At 40.2% G+C, this 25,427-nt stretch overlaps 1 protein-coding gene across 1 annotated transcript in view; it reads right to left on the reverse strand.

The window, feature by feature from the left end:
• The window catches only part of PDZRN4 (PDZ domain containing ring finger 4), a 329,363-nt gene extending 308,814 nt beyond the window's left edge, over positions 1-20,549 (reverse strand). Inside the window, exons 1-3 of the mRNA XM_016201131.2 lie at positions 19,887-20,549; positions 17,509-17,595; positions 15,615-15,722 (exon numbers count right to left, since the gene is read on the reverse strand). Of these exons, the coding sequence (XP_016056617.2) occupies positions 15,615-15,722; positions 17,509-17,595; positions 19,887-20,549 (858 nt within the window). The remainder of the gene's footprint in view (positions 1-15,614; positions 15,723-17,508; positions 17,596-19,886) is intronic.
• Between the last annotated feature and the right edge of the window lie 4,878 nt (positions 20,550-25,427).

Genomic DNA, 25,427 nt, shown 5'->3' on the forward strand with positions numbered 1-25,427 from the left:
GGCAGTAATCACTAAAGCTGAACATGTACATATCCTATGATTCTGCAATGTACAAATGTACTCCTACGGGTGTGTGTGTGTGTGTGAGAGAGAGAGAGAGAGAAAGAGAGAGAGAGAGAGAAATGCATGCATACATTCACCAAAAATGCATATAAGAATGTTCAGAGCACTGTCATTGTAGTAATCTAGAATCAGCAATGTCACTGATGGTAAAACTGATCATTAAAATGTGGTATAGCCATACAGTCACATAACTACAAGAATGAACAAACTGCAGTCAGATGCAACATTAGTGAATTTCACCAATGTAATGTTAAATAAAAGAAGCCATATTCTAAAGAATACCTATTGTGTGATTCTATTTATACAAAATTTGAAGAGGCAAAACTTGGAGGAAGTTAATGATGGAGCAGAAGAATCCATCACAGGGGACTTCTGAGGTGTTTGTGATGATCTGTTTCTTGATCTGAATCCTGGCTACATGGGTGACGTCACTTTATGATCATTCATTGCCCTAGACACTTAAGACTTGTGACCCTTCTATAAAAACTTACTTAAACATAAGCACCAAGCGCCACTCTTGATTTAAGATGAGAATACTGTAGGAAACTGAAGACAAGGGGAAATATTCAAGATCAGTATGATGAATAAAGTAACAGGGTTGTGACTACCTTCTGGCAGTTTTCTATGGTATTTACTAGAGGCCCTTATGCACATATGGGCAATTGTGGTACTCACCCACTAGTCCCCTATCTCAAATACCTTCACTTTGCAGTCTTTTTAAGCATCCCAGTGAAGTCAAATTTTTGTTACTCTTTTAATCATTATATTACCCATGTCATTCCCTGCTCAGAAATGATCACTGACTCCTCATTGTCTATAGTATAAAAACCGAACTCCTTAGCCAAACATAAAATGCCTTCCATTAATTTCATTAATATCTGACTTTAACTGCTCATGCATTATCTACCATGAATCACTATATATAACTCTTAATAATAGGTAGTATCAGGTAATAGCTAAAGGCACAGACCCAAGAACTCTTACTCAACCTCATTAATCAACAGGGAAATGCAAATCAAAACCCAGATGAGATATCACCTCACACCTGTTAGAATGACTATCACCAAAAAGACAAGAGATAACAAACGCTGGTGGGGATGTGGAGAAAAGGGAACCCTTGTGTGCTACTGGTGGGATTGTAAATTGGTGCAACCAGTAGGAAAAATATGGAAGTTCTTAAAAAATTGAAAATGGAACTACCATACATATGATCCAGCAATCCCACTTCTGGGTATATACATCCAAAGGAAATGAAAACAGGATATCGAAGAGATATCTGTACTCCCATGTTCATTGCAGCACTATTCCCAATAGTCAAGATACAGAAACAATCTAAATATCCATCAGTGAATGACTGGATAAAGGTGATATGGTACACATATACAATGGAATATTATTCAGTCATGAAAAAGAAATATCCTGCCATAGGAGACAACTTGGACGAACCTCGAGAGCATTATGCTAAGTGAAATGAACCAGGCAAAGACAAATGCTGCATGGTATCACTTATATAAGGAACAAAAAAAAGTCAAACTCATAGAAACAGAGTAAAAAATGGATTGTTTTATATGATTAACATTTTTATTAACTAATGATTTCTTTTCTAATTATGATTTCATAAGGTAAATTCATTGTTTCCTTTACGTCAATGTGAAACATTATGTGGGTAAACTATCAAATTACCTAATTCTACATAACAATAATACCATAAAATTTATTTTAATATTATGTATTTTCCTAGCTATTCAAGTGCTAAATTTTATCCTAATATATATAATAATAACTATTAGGTTATAAAGTGAGCAGCACAGTCAACTGCTCATCTTCCCTTAGGAGTTGAAGATTTATTCCTATACCTTTACAGTAATCTAAAATTGTTTAAAATATTTTAAACCATGTAATGAATAATGTTCATTATTTGGGGCATTTTTAACTTATAATAATGAATCACCTGAGATGCTGATTATAAAAAGATAATCTTCTTCTTAAGAACACTATTAAAAGCTAAAAAAGAGGGAAGCTGAAAGGTATGATCCATAAAGCCACTGGGCTGGGATGTGGCCACAATAATTCACGGGTTGAGAGGACCAGGCACCAAATCTACCCACATTTCAGCTGCCCCTTTTCCCCTTGTGTTGCTTTCACAAGGGAGTGGAAAGAACAATGTTTTAAAAAAGAATGGAGAAGCTTCTATTCCTGTCTGTACAAACACACCACAATGTACTAGAAATATAACAACATGTATTCTACAAAAAGGACAACCTTCTTAAACTTGCCGTAAAGAGTTCCAAGCAACAAGCTCACTGAGTTTTCCCTTAAGCTTCCTCAGAAAGCCTCACAGCTGGGGCTACCGTTAATTATTCCAAGCAGCTCTCAGCAAGAGCACTTCAAAGAGTTCCCCGGGCCAGTCCTCAGTGCTCTAGGAAGCTTCTAACTCTGTCTTTTCACCAAACCATTTACAAAACTTGGAACCACTGAAAACATCTTTCATCTTTTCCATTCCTCTGTGGTTAATCATGTTTTTGTTCAATTCCATGTTCGGTCCAGTGCCATTTTCTACAAATCTGCTTTGCAGGCAAGCATGTGAATTCAGTCAGCTTTACCAGTATTCGAGTTCAATAACAAAAACATGCTTCAGGGTGAAGGCGAACACACATGTCTTCAGATCCATTTCAAGAATTTACATAAACAGAATATGAAACATCATAGTATAGACTTGGGTTCTTTCTTATTTACAGGCTAGAAGTAACAGTGTAGCGAAATACAATTGTTTCAGTCTATTATCACTGGATCAGAGAGATTTTAAAACTTACACAGTAAGTCTTCCCTTGTAGATGCAAAGAGAAGGGATAAGATGTTACAGGGACACCCTTCAAGAACTGCCCACCTGGCACCTGAAAAACCCTTGTATTTACACCATAACGCCTAGAATTTTGAGCTCAAAGTCTGTGCCTTCACTTATTCCATCAAAGAAAATGAACAGAATGCTTGTAGTTTGCCAGGCACAATGCTAAGAGCAGGAAGGGGGCTGGAGCTATCAAGCTCCATAACATTCTAAACCACTTTTAAGAAACCTGTACATATGTGGGGGAAGAAGAACATCAAAGAATAAATACACAGCCTAGCGTATGAAAAGTGCAACGAAGGTGAGAGGTCTAAAAAGCTACTGGAAACGGAGATAAGAGAATAATTCCCTTTGGTGGGTTTGAAGGGCTTCAGGGGGGTGGGGGGGGGGTTGAGGCTACTCAGAAACTTGCCAGTTCGAGAACAGATGTGGGGGTGGGAGTGGGATGAAAACGCCAGGTAAAAAGGGAAGCAGGAATAAAGGCAGAGAGGCGTGAAGATAAGAAAGGGGAGGAGTTTCATGTTACTACAGCTGAGGATCTGAAAGGGAAAGTTTAAAAAAAAATGAATAAAGGTTTTGAAGTTCTATTTTTGTTTCTTTAATAAATTTAGATTTAATCCTGTTGACAATGTAATGCTAATGCAGGACCTTAAGCAAAGGAGGGGGGGGAAAAGACAACCCTGATGGTAGTAGGCAAGCTGAGTTGGAAATGGTTGAGGCTGGGTGAAGGGAAAGTTTACTCCGGAAGCTACTGTGCTAGTCAAGCTCAAAATGATCAAAACTTGAGAATCATTAAGGAGTTACCTCCAGTTAAAGTTCAGATATCCAGAGTGGGTCAAACCGATTACTCAAATATCTATTTGTATGCAATTTTAAAGACATTTTTTCCTTAAGATGAAGGCTGCGGAGAAATAAAGAAATGAGAAAGAAGATGCCAGATGGCTACGATGATGGAAGAAAAAAGGTCAAAAGACAGTAAGACGTGGCCTATTTTGATATTTTCTCTAACGTCAACTCAGAGCTCATTTTAAAATAAATCTCCAGCCTGGTCTGGCGTGGCTCAACGGTTGAGCATTGACCTGGGAGCCAGGAGATCAAGGTTCGATTCCCGGTGAGGGCACATGCCCGGGTTGCAGGCTCAATCCTCAGCGGGGGGGCAGAAGGCAGCCGATCAATGACTCGCTCATCATTGATGTTTTTCTCTCTCTCTCTCCCTCTCCCTTCATCTCTCTGAGATCAATAAAAATATAAAAAAATAAAATAGTAAAATAAAATAAAATAAATCTCAACAATGTTCTAGGGAGATTCCATTTCAGGATGTCAAGTAGGAAGATCCTGAACTCACCTCCTCCCACAGACACACCAAATCTACACTTAGGTATGAAACAATTTCCTCCGGAAAAAAAAAAACCAAGAAACTAAAGATGGTGGAGAGATGCCTTCGCACCAGGCAAATGAGAGGGGAACCACACAGAAGCGGGAAGCGGGTAGGACAGGCAGAGGTGCACTGTTGCCATAAGCCCCATCCCTGGCACAGTGACCCACAATCGGGAACTCAAATCCCAGGCTGAGTTCCCCACTTTGGGCACCCCGACTAGTAAGGCTGTCACCTGAGAGACTAGCCCCCGAAACACCTGGCTGTGAAGACCAAAGTGGCTCATGCCCATGACACCCGCAGGGCCTGGCAGGCTGAGAAATGGTTCCTAAGGGGCTGGTGGGCAGGTGCGCCCACCCCCGGCCCTAGCACAGAAGCAGTCCTTTGAAAAGTGCCCAGACTATACATCAAAGAGACACACTGGCTAATTTGAAAGCGCTGGTCTGAGGGGCAGGGGCCTGTGGGAACACTCTCCAGGACAGGCTGAGGGAGCCACCTTCCTGCTCTCTCTCTGCTCACGAAAGCTGGCAGGAACCATCTTTTTCTTCCCGGCGGTGGCATCTTTATGCTTCCGCAGGTGGGTGGCATCCTCCACACTCTCCCTCTGCCTTGTAGAAGCTGGCAAACACCACCTTTCTCTTTTTTTTCTTTTTCCTTTTTTTCCTTTTACTCTTTTTAAAATTTTTTCCCTTTACTCTTCCATAGGGAGCCATCGTTGCACTCTCCCTCTGCCTCACTCCAAAGCACCAGGATCTCCTGGAGGGGAGCTCGTACACACATCTGGTGCCCTGATCGTACATGTGGTGACTCGGTTTTTATAACTGCTATGCAGGGTATACATTGCTTGGCTCTGGAGGCCAGGAGGGCTTGTGTTGTTCCTGGGTCCCATGGGACCCATAACAATCCAAGGGATGGTTCCAGCAGACGACCCCTCCCAGGGCACTGCACAGAGGAGACTGAAACACACCCCGAGTCTTTCTGAGAAAGAGACCTGGTCACTTGTCCCAGAGCTTTGGCCTGAGCAGGCTTCTGGTTTGGCATACTTCTAGGGGCTATGGAAGGGCTCTCAGGGCACAGAGGCAGGGGACGCAGTCTCTGCACTCTCCCCCTGCCTCGCTCCACCTCACTGGGATCTTCCAGAAAGGAGCTTATACCTTTCTCTAGTGCCCTGATTTTTGTGGCTGCTGACAGAGGACACCTCTCCATTGCCTGGTTCTAATGACCTGAGGGGCTTATGCTCTGGGTCTGTAACCAATGGAGAAAATGTTCTTAAACAGCCATTTTCCCTAGGGCACAGCAAGAGGCAACAGACCCAGGAGTTCAGTCTTCCTGTGAAAGAGGCCTATTAGCTTATCATAGCTGCAGCCTCAGGGACAGGCTTCTAATTAAACACACCTCTAAGGGCTGATGCAAAACCTTTCCTGAGACATTGGAGGGCAGGCACTATCTTCATGATCTCCCTCTGCAGTGCTCCAGAGCTCCAGCATCTCTCAGAGTGGGGCACTTATATGTGTTTGGTACCCCAGTTTTTACATTTGGTGCCCTGGTTTGGGTGGCTGCTGTCCAGGGGATGCCTTTAGTGGCCAGGGGGGCTTACATTCCTGGGTCTTATGGGATTATAAGAATCAGAGACAGTTCTTGGCAGGCTACCACCCCCAGGGCACTACACAGAAAGCAGACTGACCCTTTCCCCCCAGCCTTTATATGACAGAGGCCTACTTGCTTGTTCTGGAGTTTCAGCCTCAGGGGCAGGCCTCAGGTTTGGAACACATCTAAAGGCTATGAAGTGCTCTCAGGGAACACAGGCCAGAGATTCTATGTTTGTGCTCTCCCTCTGCTTCACTACAGCTCCCCAGTACCTCCCAGAAAGGAATGTATACACTCATCTGGATTTTCACACCTGCCACTCAGGGAAAACCTCCAGATCACCTCGCTCTGGTCATCAGCAGGATTTATACTTGCTGTCCCACAGGACTGTACATATTTGCATACCTTAAAGGCTGCTACCAATCAGCTTGAATCTAGGTAATCACTGAGATTCTACCCCATCTTTGGGATACTGACAGGCATTGGCACACCCTGTATTAAAAATATAATAGGCTACTTGGACAGTCACAAATGTCTGAGAGACCACCAAGAGCTTGGACAGGGTTGAATAATAACTTTAATCTCACACACCAGGCCAATCCTTCAAGATTGGGAGAAGTGGCTGTTTCACCTAAAGCATAGAAACCGACACAGAGAGTTCAAAAAAGAAAGAAAAGAACGAAATAAAGGAGTATGTTTCAAATAAAAAAGCAAGATAAAACCTCATTAAAAAAAACTTAACGAAACAGATATGTAATTTACCCGATAAAGAATTCAAAGTAATGGTCATAAGGATGCTCACCAAACTTGGGAGAAGACTGGATGACCACAATGAAAACTTCAACATAGACAGAAAACATAAGAAGGTAACATATAGAAGTCATAGAGCTGAAGAATATAACTAAACTGAAAAAAATTCTCTAGAGGGGTTCAACAGCAGATCAGATGAAGCAGAAGAAAGGATCAGTGAACTAGTAGAAATGGCAGAAAATCTCACCCAGTCACAATCAGAGTACCAAAAAAAAAAAAAAGGAAAAAAAAGTGAAGATACCTTAAGGGACTTATGGGACAATATCATGCAAACTAATATTTGCATTATAGAAGTCCCAAGGGGAAAATAAAAAGGGTAGAAAGTTTATTTGAAGAAACAATGGTGAAAAATTTCCTAACCTGGGAAGGAAACAAAAACCCAGATCTAGGAAGCCCAGAAAATTCCAAAAAAGATGAAGACAAAGAGACCTACAAGAAGACACATTATAATTACATTGTCAAAAGTTAAAGACAAGAGAGACTCTTAAAAGCAGAGAGGAGAAACAACTTGTGATATATAAGGGAATGCCCATAAGTTCATCTGCACATTTTCAACACAAACCTTGCAGTCCATAAAGGATTAGAATGATATATCCAAAGTGCTGAAAGAAAAATACTTCCAACCAAGAATATTCTAACTGGCAAAATTATCATTCAAAATTGGAAAAATAGAGTTTTCCAGAGAAGCAAAAACTAAAAGTGCTCATCATCACTAAACCAGCCTTACAAGAAATGTTAAAGAACTTCTTTAAGCTGAAATTTTAAAAAAAGGGGGGGTAATTAGTAATAAGGAAACATATGAAAATATAGATCTCACTGGTAAGGTAAATATATAGTAAATGATAATCACTTGTAAGTAAAACAAGACTTATCTATATACTGCCAACAAGAGACTTCAGACATAAGACCGCACACAGACTGAAAATGAAGGGATGGCAAAAGATGTTCCATGCAAATGTAAACCAAAAGAAACCTGGAGCAATACATTATGATAAAGTGGCCAATCTTACAATAGGATACAACATTTGTAAATATTTATGCATCCAAAATAGGAGCAGCTAAATACATAAAGCAAATATTAACAGACATGAAAGGAGAAGTAGACAGCAATACAGTAACAGTAGGAAACTTAATAATTACTCACTTACATCAATAGACAGATCATTCAAACAGAAAAATCAATAAGGAAACATCAGCCTTAATAAATTAGTCTGCATGTACTTAAGAGGTATATGCAGAACATTCCATCCAAAATCAAGAGAATACAAATGGGACTACATCAAACTAAAAAGCTTGTACACAGCAAAGGAAATGATGAACAACATTTATAGGCAACCTACTGAATAGTAAAAAATATTTTCAAGTCATATATCTAATTAGGGGCTAAAATTCAAAATATATAAAGAACTCATACCACTTAACAGCGGGGGGGGGAAGGAAAAAAAATAAAGCAAAACAAAAAAAACCCTCACACACACAATCTGATTTGAAAATGGGCAGAGGATCTGAACAGATATTTCTTCAAAGAAGACATATAGATGGCCAACAGGAACATGAAAATAGCTATCAGGGAAATGCAAATCATAACTGCAATGAGATATCATTTCACAACTGTTAGAATGGCAATTATAAAAAAATTCAAGAGATACAAATGCTGCAGAGGATATGGAGAAAAGGGAACCCTTGTGAACTTTTGATGGGAATGTAAATTAGTGTAGTCACTATAGAAAACAAGATAGAGGTTCCTCCAAAAATAAAAAATAGAACCACCATGTTATCCAGCAATTCCACTTCTGGGTATTTATCCAAAGAAAACAGAAGTGCTAACTCAAAAAATACATGCACCACTATGCTCATTGCTGCATTATTTACAACAGCCAAGACATGGAAATAACCCAAATGTCCATCAACCAATGAATAAATAAACAAAATGGGGTATATATACACAATGGAATATTATTCAGACATAAAAAGAACGAAATCTTGCCATTTGCAATAACATGAATGGACCTTGAGGGCATTATGTTAAGTGAAAAAAGTGACAGAGAAAGAAAATATTGTAATATCTCACTTACGTGTGGAATCAACCAAAACTAAACAAAGAAACAAACAAAAAACTGAGCTCACAGATAGAGAACAGATTGGTGGTTGGCAAAGGCAGAGGTTGCGAGGTGGGAGAAATGGGTGAAAGGGGTCAAAATGTGCAAACTTACGGTATAAAATAAATAAGTCATGTGTTGTAATGTACAGCATGGTGAATATAGTTAGTAATACTGTACTGTGCGTTAGAAAGCTGCTAAAAGCATAGATCTTAAAAACTTCTCATTATGAGAAAACAAATTCTGTAAATATGTGTGGTGACCATGTCAACTAGACATAGTGTGATGACCACATCGCAATATACACAAATATCAACTCATTATGTTGTACGTATGAAACTAATATAATGTTGTATATCAATTATACCTTAATAAAAAAATCACACAAATAAAATAAAATAATGTTGCAAGTACTCTGATGTGATTTTGTAGCACAGAACAATGAGGAGAATGGGAACCACAGTCAGACCTCTGACAGGAACACCACATGCAGTCATGCAATGTGCAAACTGCAGAATCAGATGTGTGTCCCTGCTTCCCTTCTCAGAAGCTCAGCCCTCAAAAAAAACGAAACTGAAGTTCATCTCTCATAAATTTAAAATAGATAAAACAGTGCATAACACTCTAAAGATCAATAGTGTCAACACCTTTCCAGCCTCTTTTGTAAGCTAAAATAAAATTACATTTATTCACAATAGAAACTCAGTGAACCGGCAAAACGCTATGATCATCAAGATGGAAAATCTAAAAACTATCTATCATTGCCCTCATAGTTACAGGAAAGAAACTGAAAATAGTTGAGAAAACTTTGTGAGATAACCCAGTACATATTCAAGACCCAAGTTCAAATTCCATACCCCTTCCTGAAACTACAATGCTTATATCCACAGATTTTACTATTTTGCTAACTAATCTTTGTCATGATTTCTCAAAAAGAATTGAACTACTAGTTGGAGAGCAGAAAAACTAGATTAAGTCTATAGTGTCGGTCCACTAAGATAAGATGGCAATGCTCATTTACGTTTGGAACAATTGAAGGAGCAGCTTCACACTAAAGCCTACTTTGCTTTAGGTAGAAAACAGGACCTCTACAATATGAGTTACATGAGGGCGGAAAACAGGTCTTATTGCTCCTTCATAACACAGACTATGCCATCTGGAACCTATAGGAAATTAGTAAATATTGGTTGAGTAACTGAATGAAATCATGAGTGTGTAGTTATAAAGTTTTCTCCCACAGCCATTTTTGTGCCCAACTGTCCATACGAATATATGAAAATTGTACAACTTAAAACTTCCTACATTTACTCATCCAAACTGTGGTGCCTATGGAAACGGGAATCACTGAAAGCTGGGAGAGAAGGACCTAGATTCTCCAAGGAAAGAAAGTACCTCCTCTCTATTGTCTCTGTGCTCTGCAGAACAAACTACCTTGCATAAGCTGAATGAGACACAGCAGGCCCACAATAGTGGGTTCCAAGAACCTGCCCTTTGCCAGGCACTCTGCATACACAGTAACTATGAATGGCACAGAAACTGAGGCACAGCTGGCTTGCTCAAGGCCACACAAGTTTCAAGAGGCAGAACAGGAATTCCTGCCAGGTCGCCTCAATTTCAGTATTCATGCTCTTCCCACTACACCACAGTAATTTTCAAGATACATGAAATCTACAATTACATAATGATAACTATATCATGATGTTAAAACTACATTCCATTTAAGTAACATTTAATCATGATTACAAATCTCATTAAAATGTAATTCTTTACTTGCACTAACACGATTGCTTTTAGTTTTTTCTTAATTCTTTCAGACAGTCAGTGTTGTTTGAACAGTTAAAACACACTTTTACTTCAAATGTAGAATGATAACATTTTATTGAAGTGTTCAGGGATGTGTTTGAATTAAACAGCAATTTGTCAAAAAACTAAGACCCCACCAGGTTTACAAGTGATTTACAAAACTTGTAAATTTTTTTACGCATGCACAAATTAGCATGGCTACTCTGTGAGGTAGTGAGATGCACTGTGCCATCAGGTGCAGACATAGCTCAGGTGTATAGACATAGCTCACTGTAGATCTGCTTCAACAGCATTCCTCAATGTCCAGTTCTGATCTGCATTTAAGTTTCCTACGTTAACAGCTATAATGGAACTGTGCAGAGCCTTAGGCAAATAAATGTGATAATCACCAAAGATTTTTACTGTAGCAGTGCAGAGTAGTGCTATAAAATGCAGAAGACAGAACATTACAGGGGAAAAAAAAAAAAGAAAGTATATTTGGCAGTTTGGAATAGTTACGAAATTCTTGTTGAGACATTGATTGCATTTGAAAGTTCTTTCAGCTAGTACTAAACTCAGCACTTTCTAGAAAGTGCTTCCCTGACATTGTTCAATGTAGGAACTGCCTTGTGTGCTACATTTCATCATGATTTCAAGCTCAATAAATAGAAGAGATTTTAATATATACACTAATAAAATGTCTGCATTCCCCTCCAAACTGTTCTTTTCATAGACTGCACAGACCTCCACTCCCACTCCCTGGTCTCCAGAAGCTAAGAGAAGTGTGGACGTTCCTGCCACAAAGCGTTGGCCAGGAGCTGGGGCGGGGTAAGGAGAAGAAAGTGGGAACAAAGGCCCGGGAAAGACTAGTCACCCTCTGTTCACTTTCCCTCTCTGCGGTCAGGACTGCACGGCCTGCTATCAGCATCACAGAAATAGCACTGTTGCCGGTGGAAATGGGGTCCTTCCGCAGAGTGGCTAGAAAAGCATCTTGGGGGACCCACGCATGGGAAGATGGGGTGCAGTGGTAAGGTTTGCTGAAGCTGGGGCGAACACAGAAGACTGTGCTGGGTTCAGCTCCTTCCCACTGGGATAAAATCCAGCCTTGTGTTCATCAGGCCCAGAAATAGGGCCAGCATCCAGCAATTCTGTGCCATGCTAAGGCTTAGTCCAGTTCAGTCTGCTCCCATCTGGCCAGGTTAGTCTGCTCCTGGCTGCACCTTGGCTGGTGCTGGGTGTGCCCAGGCCGGTGCTTGGAGCCCATGCTCTGCCGGGCCCAGGTGGCTGCTAGGCCCACATGGCTGTCACGGAGAGAGAAGGCACATGCTAAGGCGTAAATGTGTGTCACCAGGCAAGAGAGAGCTTTGTTAAACCTGGATTATGTTATCTCAGGTTTGGGAAGGACCAGGCACTTTTTCAAAATAATCAATCAATCTCCCAGTCTTTGGGGGGCTTGTGTTGGGCCCTCCCCCTAATTAATCCGTTTCCTTGATCTTCTGGGCCCTTCTTAGGCTTGCCGAGCATGCTTCATAGAAGCACCTCCCCTTGCGCCATCATGGCTTGTACCGGCCATGAGCCCAGCACAGGAATTTCCCCAGTATTATTTCATCTCTGCCTCGATAATCCTGGCAAGATTCCCTTGCTCCCTTTCTTTATTAATATCTAGCCACCTACACTAACAATAATAGAAGATTCTCCTCCCCCCTCCCCGTTGTACCCCTCAGGCCTCTAACATGATACCACGAGAAGGGTGCTGCTCTCTGAGAGAACTGTGCCTAAGCCTCTGACAGTATCGGGGATCTTCTGTGGTTCCTTTGAGTCTGGAAGGGGTGAGAAACAGCCTGCAAAAGATGCTTTTATTTGGATGTATGCTCTGGTGAACTCCTGGTCTAAGTGAATTTCTGTGATGTTTCAAAATGCCTTTAACAGTATCCTCTGCTTTTTCAGTCCCCGGTGATATTTTGGCACCTGATGGTGTAAGTCAAATACAAGTGATTCTTTTCTGAACCTACACACATAAATATTTTAACAAATGTAGATGTGTAAATATCTAGAGAGTGGTAAATGTAGTTTCTCGTGGAACTGACTCCAAAACTAAATTTGCCTCATATTATGTGAAAAATATGACATAGATTCACCTCATGATTGTGATTATTTTTTTCTTTTATGATTCTTGAATTTATTTGATCAGCTTCAGTGGAATGCAGAATATTTTAAAAATATTATTTTGGGAACTATTAGCCATTGTTAAACTTTGGCAAAATTATTACATCTAATATTTTTATTAGAATTAGTAAAATCTCTTTAATCAATAGAACCAATCTTTAACATATCTACTTTCTCCTTCAACTGAATGGCTTAATTTTTTTATTTTATAAGAACAGTTTATCACCAGTTGTAATGTGTGCTTTAAGCAATTAACTTGCCAAAATATTTTCAGCATATCTTGACTGTAAGTAAAAAATAAATTGTCTAATAGTTTCTTTTTGTTTATTTCAATCATATATCACTGAATTGAAAGCACTTAGTAATGTGTCAGACTGTGACAGGTAGGTCATATGAGTAGTTTCATAATATATGAACTACTGGTGCACTTTACACTGCTAACAAATTTATTGGTTGAACCAGGTTTAAATCAGCATGGCCATTTGAAATTCAAATTAGTTCAGTAAACAAATCACTGAGCACAAAAAATGGAAAAAAAAAAAATTCTATTTTAAAGTCTGTTTTTTTCTGCCCCTGTACATTTTAAATTAATCAATACATTTCTTATCAGTTTCCCATTACTACAAAATGTATAAAGTTGATTGGTTCCACAATGGCAGATGAGCTAAAATAACTGAAAAGCATAAAATATTTCTAACTTTAATTGTATATATAAAGATCTTTTACACACATATATGCACAAGAACAAACATGCTACTTGTTTAAATATATATGTGTGTGTGTGTGTGTGTATAAAATAAAGTCACACAAATATCTGTTTTCTTAAAAAAGCTGATGGCATCACTGAACAACTAAATATGAGAGATTTATTTCTAATAACCTTCCTTCCAAAGTATTTCATGCTATTTAACAGACAACATTCCAGAAATACACATATCTAATTTATTTCTTAACTGCAAATGTAGTCACATGAATCTATTATAGAACTATAACAAAACTATGCATATTACTAGTATACTGTGGCATAAAAGATCCACTGATAAATTCTATCAGTGAGGCAAATTTCAACCTCTTGTCATTTACTGCTAATATACACACACTGAGGTGAAATAACATTACTACTACAGCTAGTTATAAATCATAATTTAGATTTCCATGGTTGATGTCTTTGGTCTTTATCTTCTGATTTAAATAAGGCCAATTTGACATATATTAGTAACTGTATTAGATAGATGCCTAGATGCACTTCATTTATCAACCAGTTTTTAATAAAATTGCCTCTTTACATTAACAAAACCAATACATTTTTAATAAAAGTGCTATATCACAATAGTAAACACAACTTATTCTTTCTCTTTTAAGGCCGCATTAATGAAGTGTACATAACATTGTTACACAGCTAGAATAAATTATTTTCTAAATCCCTAGTATGTGTTTCTGTTGTGAGTATATGTGCTAATTGAATAAATGTATTCAGTTCCACCAGCTCTTCTAATAGTATCAAATGCAGGCATTCATTTTCCATTTTACTGGGAAAACCAAACGGCTTTAGACAGACATAAGGTAGAAAGTAATAAGGACAATTTTTTTGTTTAAATTATGTTGGCCCTTAAATTATACTTCACAAGTACAAGTAGAAATAGAACAATTCTAACTTTAGAAACTGTAGCATATAAATGTCTCCACTAGGCAAGCTGTCAAGACAACCTGGGTAGCGTCAGTGAAAGTAGGTCTGTCCTTTCTTGGCGATACAACTGGAAGGAGAGAATCTTGCTACCAGAGGCCTCTGCAGATAAAAACCACAGTTTTTCGCCAAAGCATCTTTTCTCTCTTACTCAAAGGGCTTAGTCAGCTAATTTCTAAATGTTACGAGTTCTCTTTTTCCAAAACTGAAAACTATTGGCTCTTCTATACTGTTTACTCCTATCCTAGGTAAAAATTATTCAAAATTCAACTTTTTAAATGAAAAAATAATGAATTAAGATGTAAAAGTTTATTCAAAGTTTAATAAAGAAAAACAGTCTCCATCAGGATAAGTTTATATAAACATTCAGAAAGATAACACTAGTGATTATATAATCTAGAATAAATAGAATTTTCCCAAAAGAATGGTGGAGTCAAATACACCTTCCAAATGTCTATTCATGCCTTTACTAATACAGTGGAAATGACCCCATTGACAAAAGTACACTGATCATTTTCAGTAACACTAAGTAATACTATCTCAACCAGTTAAAATTTCAAAAGCACTGAGGTGGTGAAAGGCAATGTGACTCAAAATTCCATGATCATAGCCCAAATTTCACCAACTTGAAAGTGTTTACTTTGCCAACCCCAAATACAATAATAAGCTACAATGTGCAGTAGAGAAAATGAAGAGTTCCCACCAGGTTTTTGCAATAAGAAAAAAAAAAAAGTACTTCCTTTCTTTTTTATGTAAAAAAAGACATAAAGATAACCATATTAAACTAAAAGATGGTAAAAGACCTTTATAAATAATATCAAACTCTACATATAACATACTAATCTCATGTTTAAAACCAGTAACTTTCCTCATCAAAAATGTCCTTCAGCAGAGATTTATCATCCTTTTATTGAAATGTTATTAAAAAAATTTATCCCTTAATTATCACACAACTACCTTCACAGTTAATGAGGAGAGACAATTATAAAAACAGAGATAATCATGAACACATTTAGAAACTTCAGGTGATTTATTATTTTATCCCAATATCTAGCCATTGATATAGGTGAGATATATACCATATACTCTTGTTAAATATGCATTCTAATTAGTACCACACCAAGATAAAGCAGTAAGTTTGGAAATTTAAAATGTCCGAATATTTCTTCCACGAATCATATTTGTGTTTTATTATTGTCTTACCTCAATGATTTTGTCATGAATCTCCAGGCCATTTGCTCTGTCAGCAGGTCCATTTTCCAAAATTTTTGAAACATAAATTCCTTCTGTTGATATTTCTTCCTGATTATTCTATAAAAACATAACCATTAGCAGTAAGAAACATGTAAACTAAATTTTTAGTTGGATCAAGGGCAATTTAGTAAACATCTCATAGCTGGGGATTTGACACTGAATTTTAACTTACTTAACACTGAAGTGTCATTAATCAAGATGGCAGCTTTAATGACCGCGGCCAGCATCTCTGGCCAGATTATCTATTTACCGCACGTTTCTGAGGATACATAAGAAGCTATGGGGAAAGGGCATGTACAAGGTGATAGCAACAGGCTCCTCAATACGATTCATAAAACATCTCACTTCTAAAGGAAAGGTTCAGTTGAAAAGGGTTATAAGTTAAAGAAAACAAAAAGCCTATCCAGCCTCACTATGTAATTAGTTTGAGATGTGGTCATAGTTTTGAAAATATAATTTAACCTCATGATGTGACAGATTTGGAAATACAGTTCTGTTTCTAGTCACAGGGAAGATTGGGAGCTTGCTCAAGGGTGAAATCCCAAAAGGCCAACTCTAAACTGCAGGAGAACCCATTCAAAGCTAATCTTTACACATTTCCAGGTGTAATGAGCCTAATGATTAGGTAAACCTCAAACACAGAGCCAATATGATACAAGTAGGACATTTTAGCCAGTCCCAGGAAACCAATTACATTGCAAAACTTATTTAGGGAAAATGCCCAATATCCTATAATACATTGAATAATTTTAAATGTCATTTTACTTCATGGCAGGTTAAATAAAATTATTTCTCCTTAATTAGCCTTCCTTAACGTGACTTTTAAGAGGTTCTAAAAAATGGGCAATGTCATCTAAATGTCAAACACCTAACTAGCATTTATAACAATATTCCTTAGGGGAAAATGAAACAAAAATGATATGATAAAAAGACGTCTATTTTTTCCCATAATAAATAGGGACTGTTCTAGAAACAGAAGCAAAGCAGTCATTAGTTGCTAGGTTTTTGAAATGCTAAACACAAAGAAGAAATATGTCATTGCCACCCTGTCCTAAACAGAGCAGCATATGGCCAACAACTCTAAGACAGTTCCCTTGGACAACATCTGCAATACAAGAGGCAAAAATTTCATGGCAGTTTACTGGGAAAATTCGAGAACATGATTTCTTTTTAAGCTTCACCACCTTTTTCCAGTTATGAAGATTAAGTTGATGTAGTATTTAAAGGATGTAACAGAACTTGAAACTACAGTACACTACACGGTATAAATATATAATCCATGTGTTTTTAAAACAATTGGCACCAATGTAGAAAGTACTATTCATTTAATTAAAGGATTTTATTTACTCTCATCCTTTAACATGGCATTTCCTATGTAATTGTAAAAATAATATCTCTCTTATTTCAGAGCTTAACTGTTCATTCATTCAACATGTATCACATATTGCCTGGTCTGTGTAAGCATCTGAAAACTGACCTATTTAACATAAAAAATAGGAGGTGCAAGCAGGCAATACAATTGCCTGATATTATTAAACAGAAATTGCCTATGCACATTATTGTGATATAGGTTTATGTAAGAAATTTGCCAACAGGGCTATACAATGTAGATAAAATGTGAAATGTACTCTTTTTTTTCTTAAATAGTAAAGAGAAACAAATTTTTAGCTCTTGCTTTATTTTTCCTCAAAAAATATATAGGTATGTACTGGAATATTGCATTAAGGAAACAATTTAATCACAGTTAAATAGCGATTGTAAAGATCAAGCCCCACAAATGAAAGCTAAGTTTTCTATTATTTTATAAGCAAAGAGTGAGCTATGTTTTAACAAGGTGGGTTACCTGATTTGGTCGACCTCCTATAATATTGAATCCCAAGGTATCATTTTCTCTTTCTAATACAATGGTGAATGGCTTATGTTCTCCGTCCTGGAAGAAATGGATGAAATAACTAACTAGGTAAAATATAAATGTATATTTTTAAAAATGCTAGAGCAAACTTTTTTTTACTTTTTTTACTGTTAAATTAACATTTGAAAAGGGGAAAATTACAATTAAAGATGGCTGAATTTGCAAGAAGGTTAATTTCTTCCTAAATTTACTTTGAAAGTACGTAGTTGAAGGGAATAACTATTTTCAATTACATGGCACTTCATTTTTACACATGCCACTTTTATCCTAATGAATTTATCATCTAATTGACTTTACTGTACTTTAAAACAGGATTTCGGTGTATCCTTGAAGGTATCCTTATATTACAGAAGAGTAAAGTAAATTGTCAAAGGATCTGAGACTTATTCTATGTAAAAATTTCACTTCGGAAAGTCCTAAGGAATAGTGAACTACTTATAAATTTCTTTCGACTGTCCCATTCGGATTACTATTGTAATGCAGGGTCTGACAGGTTATAGTAATCTTAATTTTAAACAGTATTCTTATTGGGTTTTGCATAACTCCTGAAGAATTTTAAAAAAACAGGGGATTTTTGCTAAGTAAAGTACTACTTTTCTCCTGATGGCCAAATAAGGGTTAAACACATAGGGATTACATCTACAACCTGCTTATTAGTAAAGACCAATTTAAAAATAAAATGAAATAGTGCCAGACTAGATGAGTTCTATTTATGGCCAGGGATATTATTAACTATCCTAGTAGATTACCTTTTGGTAATTCTGAATGATAGCATCATTATCACTTCTCCCATCACCACCACCTTTTCCCAGGAGCTTTTCCCAGGCAGTGGGCACAGCAGCCCCTACTGGTAGTGGGGAAAACATTTCTGAGCAGCCAGAGAAGCCTTCTGATAATTAAGTCTGCAAATCACTGGACAGTTTTCCCCTCACGTCTGGGAGCCATAGCTTGACTTGTTGAATGGACTCCTCTGTCATATAATTCCAGCTGCTACTCCTTTCCATCAACCATTGCTTCCCTAAGACCTTGAAAGCTGAACCGGCACTACAGAGCCCATTTCTGTGCTTCTCGCCGGCTCTTCCCATTTGGTAAATTCACCTGGATATAATAAATAGGATATTGAAAGGCTCATAGTATCATACGGGCCTTTCATACGCAGTGTGCTTCCATTTATCAGAGTAGAGACATTTTAGCCCCTCAGATTTCAACTGTCATTTTTAGGCTCAAGGACAGAAGCGTCTTACGTCCAGGCCTGAGCGGGAGGCAGTCCCAAATGGGAACCATCCAGGTTGCTCCTCCCCAGGGCGCTGAAGAATGAAAACAGCTCCTTGAATGGAGTGCAAGTTCTGCTTAATCCCTGCTCACCATGGCAGCGACCAACAATGTCAAACACTGTGCAGAAGTCCTCCAGAAGAGAAGGAACAGCTTTATAAACAAGCCTCTTCACAAGGGTGCTGCAAAGAGGCTTGTTTATTCCGTCTGAAAGCGGGCAGCCCACGAGCACAGTTCAGGGCCAGCAGCTTTGACAAAGAAGGGAAACAGCCGCTGCCCGGGGGCTCATCCGACCTCAGATGGATGTGGCTGCTCTCAGACTTGGTTCCCCAAGTCACACACACACACACACACACACACACACACACACACACAGTCACACTCTCACACTCCACCAATAATGAAACAAGAAGGCAGGTAAGGGTTATTTAGGGGAAGGTCAGGGTGATGGGAAGAACTCTGGAGGTCTGAAAAAAAATTTCATCTCTTAATTCTAGTCCCCCACGTCCCTGATAGTCCCTGGACTGAGTAGAAGGTGGCTGATATGGGCAGTCTGACAGGGACACTAAGTCACTGGGAGCCAAAGGTGTGGGGCTGGGCAGGCCGCAGGGATGCTCGCGCGGCGGGAGACCGGAGGCAGGTGGGAGAGGCACAGGCTTCCTGGATCTCCTCCTCCGGCTTCAGGTACCCGCCGGAGGTACAAAATGCAGGCAGAGAGGGTAAGGGCAAGGCACGGAAAGATGGGGAGCAAGGTTTCTGGGTGAGGAAAAAAACGAGTTTTCCTAATCCCTTCTTAGTCGTGGAAAAGTTGGAATTTAACTCTTTCCAATCCTAATATAAGTGGGAAAGGGACCATCCTTGCTAACTGCAATACTAATGCATTTGGAACATAAACCGTAGTATAGTAAGATCAGGGCGGCGGATGCTTCCTACTGCATAAGCAAGGGTGCCGCCTTCCACGGGAACCCTGAAGTACAGAAAGAACCGTTCCCCTCCACCCCATGCAGCCTCGCCGGCGCCCCACGCCCCGCGCTTACCCGGCCGTGGCCGCCGCCCAGGTCGCCGGCGAAGTTGCGGACGTGAGCCATGTACTGGGCGAACTTCTCCCGGTACCTGCGGGCCGCCAGCTGCACCTCGCCCTGCAGCGCCCCGAGCTGCGCCAGCAGCGCCTTCTCGCGCCGCCTCCAGGCGAGGACTCGAGGCCCGGGCCCCCGCCCGCGCCCGCTCCCGCAGCAGCCGCCCGGCAGCCCCCCGCGCGCGCCCCCGCCCCGGGCGGCCCCGAGCGCCGTGCCGCAGCCCCCCCGCGCGGGCACGTCCCCGCCGCCGCCGCCGCCGCCGCCGGGCCCCGAGACGCAGCGCCAGCGGCGGGGGCGGGCAGGGCTGAGGTCGCCGCGCTCGACGTGCGCCGCCGGCTCGTGCAGCCGGAGCGGGCGGCCGCAGCCGCGGGCGCGGGGCTCACCCTGGACGCGCAGCTCGCGGATGGGGCCGCGCAGAGGCGGCACCCGGTACAGCTCGCCGGGCGCCAGGGGCTGGCACTGCAGCGGGCACCGGCGCCGCCGCGCCGCCCAGGGCAGCAGGCAGCTGGCGCAGAAGACGTGCCCGCACGGCGTGCACAGGGGCTCCTCCGGCACCTGGCCGCACAGCTTGCACTCGAAATCCCGGTCCACGGCGTCGGCGAAGCGCTCCAGGGCAAAGCCCATGGCAGGGATGGTGGGGGGAGGGGGGGCAATGCGGAGCCCACTTTCTCCGAACCCCCTTGTCTCCCGGGGTACCCCTGGGACGGCGCTCCCGCTGGGGCCCCGGCTGGTCGGAGGGGAGGAGGGGAAGGGTGGAGGTTTGTAGTCGCAGAGTTTGTCTTGAAGTTTTCTGGCTCCAGCTAAGTCCCCTGGCTCCGCCGTATTGACGCTAATAGACGCCGCCTCAAGTGAGCCTCACCCCCCCCCGCCCCCCCATTCTCTGCTCTGCGATTTAGAGTCAAAATGGGCCCGCGGGGAGCTGAGGCCAGTTTCTAGCTGTCCCTAGGCACCCGGTGCGCCACTTGGCCTGCCCGCGAACTTCCAGCGCGGCTGGCGAGAGAGAACTTCTAATTCCACCTGAGTATCAGCTCCGGGGAAGCAGGATCTGTGTCCATGAGGTTTTCCCCGGAATCCTCGTCGCTCCGCATCCAGTCGATCTTCAAATAAATGCGTTTGGATAGAGGCACTTTTGTTCTTTCGAATCAGCCAGTTACAAAATCACCAGCTAAGTGTGTCTGCCACCTTAGCAGAGTCACTGTGAGAGAGCCACAGAGCCAGCCTTCCCAAGTGGCCGTCCAGAAACCAGGCGAGTGCAGTGAGGCAGGCTGATGACTGGCAGCAAGGATGGGGGAAAGGCCAGGTGCCTGCCCTGGGAAACCTCTCTCTCAGGGAGAACTGGAACCGCCGTTCAAGGCCTCCTGCCGTGTGAGGAGGCTGGGATTCCGTTGCTGAGCAGTCGGACACACTGTCCCTCTTCCACTTCCACAGGCATTCACAGCTGGGAAGGGAATGCGATCATTTGGGCACCTGGGAAGGAGAATGAAAGGGGAGGATTATGAAATAAAGCGGTAAAACAACAAATAAATCTTAACAGGTGCTTCCCTCTACTTACCCTGAATATACAGTTTTAGATTAAAACTGCCTTCTCCCCGTTTAACTCTTCAAAGTGTGTAGCGTGCCAGACCTTAGTGAAAACATGCAGCAAGGGGTGCCTCCAAGCCCTCCTTCCCAGCTCCCTCGGCTATCTTCTGAAACAGGAATGCGAAACCACCCTGTCACCTGGAGGCACACCACTTCCCGCCCTCATCCCCAAGCTACTTCCACATGCCTAGGATGGGCTGCCTGAGTTAATCCTTGATTCCTCATGGCCAGTGAGTGTTCTCAGAAAGCTGGGTACTTTTGTATAGCGCCAGTAGCTATGGTTGAAACACTCAAACAAGGCTCCAGTCTTTGCCCTTTAAATCCTTGGAGCTAAGAGAAGAATTAGCAACGGCTAATAATAGAGGCTAATAAGAACCTTCTGAGCCTTTTTTCTGTTTGAAAGATGAGATTTTGTTAGAGCAGTTCAATAGCAGTGGGGATCCTGGAGTGGCTTGCCAGATATTTGATACATGCTTTTAAACTTGTTTCAAAATAAGATGCTCTAGTCCACATTTTCTACGTATAGATGCGTGGTAAAGTAACAATTGTCACAATGCTCTAAATTTCCCCCTTCCCTTTGGCCTTTCACGAAGTAAACACACAATAAGTCCCAAATAAATAAGAAGGCATTTAACATTAACAGCATAAACATATGCTTGTGAATTGCATAGGCCATAAAAAAGAGAATGTTATAGAATTTATTCAAATAATCTGGGCCAGAGTGTTCTATTCCATCTTTTTTTAGTTACAGAAAAAGCTATGATTTATAGCTGTGACTTTATAGCTAGGGCTTGACATTTATTTCACAATAAACACAATGGCAGTGAGAACATTTTAAATACCGAGAGAGAAGAGATGAAATCTGAAAATGTTCAATTGAGATATTAAGCAAATGAGACCTGCAGTTACTTGAAAAGAAAAGAAATACAACAATGGTTAAATGATCAGTTTGGTCCACCCCCTGTAATTCCTGTAGCAAAAGTAGGGTCGTGAGCAGATTGTGGCATGAGTAATTCTAGGATGTATACCATTTTGATTGTGGAAGAGAAGATGGATGTCAAAAACCTTGTCCACAGAGAATAACAAGTTTGAAAATGAGAACACGGGAAGTGAAGTCAAGTAATGAAGTAGGCCAAAAGGGAGCTTAGACAAATCTTTTACATGAGAAAATTCGAGCTCGAGCACTTCCAAGAGAGTTAATTACCAGGACGAAAACATTATGGGCTGAACACTAAGGAAATGGACACACCTAAGTGAAGCTCATGGACTCATCTCATATGAAGACTTTGCAGCATAATAAATATGTGACCTCAGTTGCACTCAAGAGTCTGATTTCACTTCCCAGACTATAAAAGGTTATTCTATATATTCGGAAAATTGTAGTATCTTAGAAAGTTTGGGTGAGCTATGAATCTGGAGCCCGTTTAGATGGATGTAACTAGGGAAACAAAGAAAGCATTTGAAATAAGTTTAAATTATGCACAAATATTTCAGCAAAACAGATCCAGAAACACTTAAATATCTTTTGGCAGATGAGAAAAACTAACACCTTGCATCATTAGCTTTGGTGAATTCTTATGTCTTCACTGATCAGAATTATTTATTAAGAATTCCTGGTTAATGAAAGCTGCAGGCTCAAAAGCAACATTGGAGGAAAAGCTGAAAGGAAAGCCACTGTCTTTCTTCTTGCTGGGCAGGGCCAGTTTCTAGCTGTCCTGCTGAATGTGGCCAAGACCGGGCCTGTCACCTTTCTCATAACCTTCTGTTTAGATTGGATCTGAAAATATGCTTTGCCAACTGAGATACAATGGAGAAAACAATAAATATACTTCTTTTATCTCCAAGCCAAGAACCATGGCTTACCTCAAAATATTTTAAAGTAATCAGTGTTTAGTTAGGTATTTTCAGTGTAGGAATTAGTTTTTGCTTCATTCCACTCTCAGGGCTCGTATATTCATGAAAACAGATAAAGAATTAACTTGCTATGTTCTTTGGGCCAATTTCTAGAGCAGTAATGAAAGTGGGTATGCCTGTGAGTGTTTCCAATGAGAAGAGGCAGGGTTCCAACCCAGCTGTGAGTCATCCCTACTTCCAAGGATGGATAGGGAATCTGAGAGTTACTGATTGTCAAGTCAAATGCTAAAAGACCTAATACTGAAATACTATATGCCAAGACTCAGAAATGATGAATGGAAGGTGAAAGGGAGAAGAGATAATTTTTTTCCACCCCGTGCATAGATAATACCTTAAATCAACTCATTTGTGATTTTTTTTTCCCATGTTGTCTCATGTATTTAATTGAGAATCATGAAGTCAGGAAGCTTGAAGAAAACTTTTAAAGAAACACTTAAATAGATCACTCCTTTAATTCATACAGGTGTAGATAGCCTACTTTGGTACTTTTAACAAAACAGTAATTTTTAAATCTTCTATTATAAGAACTTGAAATCTCATTATTTCTATTTTCTTTTCCCTGATTCCCTGGTCATGTATCATGAATTACTATATGGTCTATAATCATATGCATTTCTCCAAAGTGCCCTATATTTAAGCTGTAAGTATCTATATAAGATTGCCCTGGTGGGTGAGGTAAAAATACCCAGCTACTTGAGGTCAAAAAACTTGTCTGTGGAGTACATTTATTTGTATTATTGAAGTTACGTCATTTGCATCATAATCTATCAGAATTGCACCTGGTAGCATAACTAAATGTGTCCATAAAGTATGAGATAATAACAAGGTCACTATTTAAAACTATTTAAAAATTCCAAACTTGATAAAAACAATAAAAGATGCTTTAAAGTTGAGTTATTTGAATGCTCAATTAGAATGAGGAAGCTATTTTTACAAGATAGGTTGATGACATATTATGGAGGAGAAGACACACTTTTGGATATGTATTTTACTCTGAAAAATACAAACCTGGCCCTGCTCAGTGTGGCTCAGTGATTAGAATGTTGGTGTACGTATTGTAGGGTCTCAGGTTTGATTCCAGGTCAAGGGCACGTACCTGGGTTCGATCCCCAGCCCAGGTCGAGGCTAGTGCTGGAGACAACCAATCTATGTGTCTCTCTCCCATTGATCTTTCTCTCTCTCTCCCTCCTTCCCTCCTTCTCCCCTTCCCTCCTTCTCTCCACTCTCTAAAAATCAATGGGAAAAATATCCTTGGGGGAGGATTAACAAAACAAAAATACAGAACTGGTGAAACCCAGAGAAAGTAGAGCAATGTCCGTCGTTATGACTCTTGTCTGTTGACATGTAATCCATTAGAAGCTATTTTCTGTTACCTTGCGTTTCAACTATTTTTGGCAAAAGGAAGAGTTTAAAGGGGCATCATGACAGTACAGAATGCCATTTTTAAGAAGAATAAAATGATATGAACAAAACTATTATGTACCGTGAAATACAGTAAATGATGTATAGTAATCGTGCAGTCTCTGTAGGAATGAATTATCAGATAGAGCAGAATGAAGATTTGGAAGGAAACCAAATTAAAGTAAGACCTTAAATTAACAATTGTGGCAACTTTCAATTCAATGATAGACTGATTTCTAAAGTCACTGAGACATTACTTAAGGTGACATTATTATCCAAATTTAAGAGGGAAATGCTGTGAGAGATGGCTTATACAAGAAAATAGATTAAATCTTAACCTTGATTTTATGTTATATCTTTGTGGGCCACAGTCACAGACAAAGAGGGAAGATATCAGAAACAACTATAAGAGCTAATATGTAATAACTATTTACTCTGTGACAGAAACACAGCAATACACTCTACATGCACAGTCTCATTCCATTCTCCCAATGACCGTTCATGGTAGATACTATTATTATTCCCACAACTTGTCCAAGTTTATACAAATAGAAAGTAGCAAAATCTAGGATTAAACCAAGGTCTGCCTCATTAAAGAGCTCTCAC

The sequence above is a fragment of the Miniopterus natalensis genome, chromosome 2 (assembly GCF_054644295.1).
Source record: "Miniopterus natalensis isolate mMinNat1 chromosome 2, mMinNat1.hap1, whole genome shotgun sequence".
NCBI classification, from domain to species: Eukaryota; Metazoa; Chordata; class Mammalia; order Chiroptera; family Miniopteridae; genus Miniopterus; species Miniopterus natalensis.